We start from the raw sequence: 5,745 nt of genomic DNA, 5'->3' as shown, positions 1-5,745 counted from the left end.
AATGATAAGTTCTTAACAAGAGTAAATCACTGAGCTCGTCAGGTCGCCTACTCGGCGTGTTTGTGCTAAGAGTAAAATCTTCTTAAGTTACCTGTATTCCATGTTCTCGGGACTTCCTTGCCGTCGAGCTTTTTCAATTTGTAAGCGCCATTGTCAATCACCTCTTTGACCCTATAGGGGCCTTCCCAATTTGCCGCCAGTTTACCTTCCCCCTGGGTCGGCAGCCCGACGTCGTTGCGCCGCAGGACGAGGTCATTTTGTTCAAATTATCTCCTGAGTACTTTGCTGTTGTAGCATAGGGCCATCCTTTGCTTCAGTGCCACTTTTGACAAATGGGCCATCTCCCTAGTCTGATCTACTAGGTCCTTTTCTACAGCTTCCTCTACTCCCCCCAGATGTAATCGTGGGCTCGGCTCGCCGATCTCTACGGGTATCATTGCGTCCACCCCGTATGTTAGGCGGAAAGGGGTTTCTCTTGTGGATGACTGCTCGGTTGTACGGTAGGACCAGAGAACTGAGGCGAGTTCGTCGGCCTATGCACCTTTTTTATTATCAAGCCGCTTCTTGAGGCCTAGCAGGATGAGCTTGTTTGCGGCCTCAACTTGACCGTTCGTCTGGGGATGCTCTACAGAGGAGAATTTCTGCTTTATGCCCAAACCAGCTAGGAACTCTACAAACTTCTTATCAGTGAACTCGTCCCGTTAACAGAGATAACGATCTCTGGGTTGCCAAATTGAGTTATCACCTGTCTCCACATAAACTTTCGACAATTGGACGAGGATATAATGGCTAGTGGCTCGGCCTCTACCCACTTGGTGTAGTAGTCAATAGCCACTATGAGATATTTGACTTGCCTCGGGCCAACCGGAAAAGGTCCCAAGAGGTCGACTCCCCACTGCGTGAAAGGTCGGGAAGACGTTAATAGGCTTAGTTCGGTTGGTGATGCCTTATGGAAGTTGGCGTTCTCTTGGCACTTGACGCATTTTCTCACGAACTCTTTGGAGTCCATCGTCATTGATGGCCAATAATATCCAGCTCTGATGAGCTTTCTTGCTAGGGCTTTGCCCCCGATGTGGTAGCCGTAGCACCCCTCATGGACTTCTCTGAGTACGTAGTCTGTTTGGCCGGGATGCAGGCACTTCAACAAGGGTTGGTTGAATCCCTTTTTAAATAGTTGACCTTGTACGATCGCATATTTGGCCGCTTCCCTTCTCAACGCTCTGGCCACCTTCTCGCCGTCAGGGAGTTTACCAGTTTCTAAGAAGTCAGTGATTGGGTCCATCCAGGATGGGTCTGTCTTTGTCAGGTGGAGGGCAACTGCTGGTTCCTTTATCATGCCTTGAATGAGAGACCGATTTCTCACTCCCGGTTTTGTGCTTGCTAGCTTGGATAGGAGGTCTGCCCGTGTGTTCCTTTCCCTCGAAACGTGCTGGATCGTGACCTCCTCGAATTGTTTGCTCAACTCTTTGACCTTCTCCAAGTACTTCTGTAATAGTGAGTCTCTGGCCTGGTAGCTTCCATTCACTTGAGAGGTGACGACTTGTGAGTCACTGCACACTTCCAACCTCGTGGCTTTGACTTCTTTAGCTAGGATTAAGCCGCCCAATAGGGCCTCGTACTCCGCTTGGTTGTTTGATACCGGAAACTCAAACTTGACTGATTGTTCGTATATGACCCCGGCAGGGCTTTCCAAGATGATCCCGGCACCTCCGGACGTTTGGTTGGAGGCCCCGTATACGTGGAGCCTCCACCATATGTCTGTTTCCTCGGTTGGGTCCCCCGTTACTTCTACCAGGAAGTCGGCCATTGCTTGTGCCTTAATCGCATGTCGGGGCTCATACCGCAAGTCATACTCGGACAGCTCGATAGTCTAAGTCATCATTCTTTCCGCTAAGTCGGATTTCTGGAGTACCTAGCGGATTCCCTGGTCCGTTCTTACGACCACTTGGTGACCTTGGAAGTATTGCCGCAATCTGCGGGAAGAGGTTAGGAGCGCCAGTGCTAGCTTCTCTAATTTGCTGTATCTCAGGTCTGCTCTGCTCACGAAGTAAATTGGTTACTGAACCTTCCCTTCTTCCCGCACCAGAACCGCCGCCATCGCTTCCTCCGTTATGGCCAAATACAGGTATAGCGGTTCCACCAGAACTCTTTGGAGTCCATCACTTTAGTATATTGATGAATTACATTTCTCTTAATAATTACGTTACTAATCTGAAATACAAAAAATAAAAAAAGGTGATACATATATTCAAGAAAAAAATAAACTTAAAAATCGAAAAAAGAAAGAAATTTCATATTAAAAATTAAAAAATAACATATCCAAAAAGAATAGTCATAATATATAAATTGAGGCAACAATTTAAATTTCTCTAAAACTAATTTAATCAAATACTAATATTAGAACTAAATTATTTAAATAATATTTAAGCTATTCTAGTCCTTACATACGTATAGATTAGAGTCATTCTAGTAACGACAACTAACCGAAATAACATCATAAGATCGAACATTTAGAATCCATACAAATTCAGACAATCTTCTTGTTAAAATTGTCAAACTAAATTGACCTTTATTTTCCTCAATGACATTGCATTGATGCACTAGAAGGCCAGTAGTTTCTGAAAAAATCACAGTATGTTATAAAATTATTTTAATACAAAAGTTTAAGAGAAGAAAATTTAAATATAGTACCAATCTTTGAAATTGCATCTTCAAATTTGAACGAATTTTCCAAAATTGAACCTAAATTGAGAAAATTCAATCTTATTAGATGCTCCACTTCGAATATTTTCAGACAAACGTAGAAAGCGTGGAGGGAATGAGACTTGAACTTGACCTACAAAGTTCCTTGGAAACAATTGCTCAATCAAAGAAGAATAACAAATTAGAAAAAAAAGAATGCTTTGCCTGTTAGATTTAGACTCAAAAATCGCAAAAGAAACACTATATATAACCTAGGTTAGTAGTACAAAATAATTATAGAAATATATCAATATCAACTTACCACTATTAACGTTAGTATCATATTTATGGTAATTTTTTTGGTGACTGAAATAAATTAAACAAAGAAAAACAAAACAAACAAAACAAGGAACTGCTTAAATAGAGGGGCAGTCCCGTTTAAGACTACTCTTGAAAAAAGCTCCACATGCAAAAGTTGTAACTTCATCGCCATCTTTGCCATAGTATCTGCCACCGTGTTTGCATCTCTCATAATCAATCGAAAGTCAACACGCCAATTCCAATGCATGATATCTCTTATTTTGAGCACCCATGGATCAATAAACCCAAAACCATCTTGAGTAACAAGATTAAATGCTTCCACACAATCCGTCTCACAAATAACATCTCGTTGACCCACATCCCAAGCTAAGAGATATCCTCTCCAAATAGCAAACAATTCTCCTTGAAGAATACTATTACTCTCAATCATTCCCAAACACCCCCTTTGCCAACTCCCATTACAATCTCTAATAACACAAGAAAAACCAACACTATCACCCGAACCAAAATAACTAGCATCACAATTAATCTTAAAAGTACCAATGGATGGGGGATTCCAAAAATCATTTAGAGTAGAGGGAAGGGACATACGTTGTAATTTAAAAATATTCCTAAGCTCCTTTTCTGAAGTTAATGCCAGACAAATCACTTTTTCCGGAGGCCAAGTTTCATGGGGATTAAATATGTCATTATTCCTTGCTCGCCATATCCACCAAAGTCCCGAAAAGAACTTGAACGGATGCTCCCTGCTATGATACAAGAACTAGTTCTTCAAATCCAAAGGATGACAAGAAATATCCAACCTATGCCAGACAAGCTGAGCTTTTGGACAATCCCGAATATAATGTAAAACCGATTCCTGGCTAGAAAGACATCTTGGACACCTATCCGATGACGACATCCCTCTTCTAAAGCGAAAACTTGTAGTAGGAAGAGCCTCCTTAAGACACAAACAAGCCAAAAACTTATGCTTTTCCGGAACAAGCTGACGCCAACGCCAAAGCCAATTCTCCCGCTCCTCCCAACCAAACAGTTGCTTACACAACCACAAGTAACCATTGCGTGAGTTATAGACTTTGGCAGCAGACCCACTCCAATACCAACCCACTTCTGGACCTGCTTGTTCATCTGGATTGTAAGAGATACCTTTCATATTTTGAGATAAAGGAGAATAAAGAGTATCCAAATGCCACCTACCAACTGACCAAATATCCTGTATCCAGAGATTCGAATCAGAAATGTGAACATAATCCATCTCATTAGATAACCGTCCTTCTCTCCTCCAGCTAGAAAACCAAAAATTCTGGTTCAAATCTCCAATACACCAAGCAAACCCATCCTTCAACACTTCCCAAGCCTTGCAAAGACGGTCCAAATGGGAGAGTCCTTGTTCTTAGGATAACTAAAATAGTCATATAGAGATGATCGGTACTTGTCATCCAACAATTGGACCCATAGCTTGTTTGGCTGTTGGAAAAAAGTCCAAACTAGCTTCCCAAGAAGAGCAATATTTACACAATAAGGATCTCTAATCCCCAAACATCCATATTTTTTTGGAGTAACCAGTACCTTCCAACTAACAAGATTCAATTCTCTTCCATCAACTTGTCCTTTCCAAAGAAAATTCCTCATCATAGACTCCAATTTACTAATGATTCCTTTGGGAAAAATAAAGACCTGCATCTGGCACGTGGGAATAGCGGCGGCAACAGAATTAACCAAGCAGAGTCTACCTGCCCGATTGAGTAAACTCCCTTTCCAGCTTGCTAGCCTACTCCGAATCTTATCCAGGACACCATTGAAAGCTGAACGAGTCACCATAGAATGGCTAAGGGTAACTCCAAGATACTTGCCCAAGTCCTGGACAAATCTGATAGAGGATACCCCAGTGGAAATCTCTTTCCTTGTTGCAGAGACATTCTTAGAGCAAAGCGCTTTAGACTTCTCCACATTAATCTTCATCCCAGATGCTTTGCAAAAAGTCTCTAAAACCAACATCACATTTTGCACTTGTCTCTTTGTAGCTTTACAAAATAGAAGCAAGTCATCCGCAAACATTAAGTGAGATATTCTTGGTCCCCCTCTAGAAATAGCAACAGGCTCCCACAAGCCTAAATCAACCTAATGACTAATAAAGCATGCCAATCGCTCCATACACAACACAAAAAGATAGGGTGACATAAGGTCTCCTTGTCTAAGACATCGGCTAGGAGTAAAGCCATTCAGACAACTCCCATTCCAAAGAATAGATAAAGAAGAAGCAGTGACACAATTCATAATCAAATTAAGTGTAGGAATAGGAAAACCAAAACTCTTAAGGGTATGAGCTAAAAACCTCCAGTCAACTCTGTCATAAGCCTTCTCCAGATCAATCTTAAAGGCCAGTGTGCCTTTCTTTGATTTAGTCTTCTTCATAAAGTGGAGGACTTCTTGAGCAATAATGATGTTGTCAGGAGTTCCTCGTCCCGGAATAAATCCTCCTTGAAGCGGGCCAACAATCTCCGCAAGATGAGGACGAAGCCTATTAACAAGGACCTTTGTGATGATCTTGTAAACTACATTGCAGAGACTAATTGGCCTGAAATCTTTCATAGATACGGGTGATTCAACCTTTGGAATGAGAACCAGTAAAGTCTCCAACATTCTCGGATCAAGAGTAACACCGGAGAATGCCTGCTTAACCATCTTCCAAACATCAAGACCAATGATCTCCCAATATTCTTTGAAGAAGAAAGCTTGAAA

At 41.8% G+C, this 5,745-nt stretch overlaps 1 protein-coding gene across 1 annotated transcript; it reads right to left on the bottom strand.

The window, feature by feature from the left end:
• Positions 1–670: 670 nt before the first annotated feature.
• On the bottom strand, positions 671–1,807 carry LOC110274775 (uncharacterized). The gene has a single exon (XM_021130053.1). The coding sequence runs from the start codon at positions 1,805–1,807 to the stop codon at positions 671–673; it is 1,137 nt and encodes a 378-aa protein (XP_020985712.1).
• Between the last annotated feature and the right edge of the window lie 3,938 nt (positions 1,808–5,745).

Source organism: Arachis duranensis, chromosome 8 (genome assembly GCF_000817695.3).
Source record: "Arachis duranensis cultivar V14167 chromosome 8, aradu.V14167.gnm2.J7QH, whole genome shotgun sequence".
NCBI lineage: Eukaryota > Viridiplantae > Streptophyta > Magnoliopsida > Fabales > Fabaceae > Arachis > Arachis duranensis.
The sequence above is the reverse complement of the archived record's forward strand: the minus strand, read 5'-3'. Positions and strand labels throughout refer to the sequence as shown.

Excerpts from the sequence above, each read along its gene's own strand:
- LOC110274775 (XM_021130053.1), bottom strand. The coding sequence starts at position 1,807 with ATGGCCGACTTCCTGGTAGAAGTAACGGGGGACCCAACCGAGGAAACA.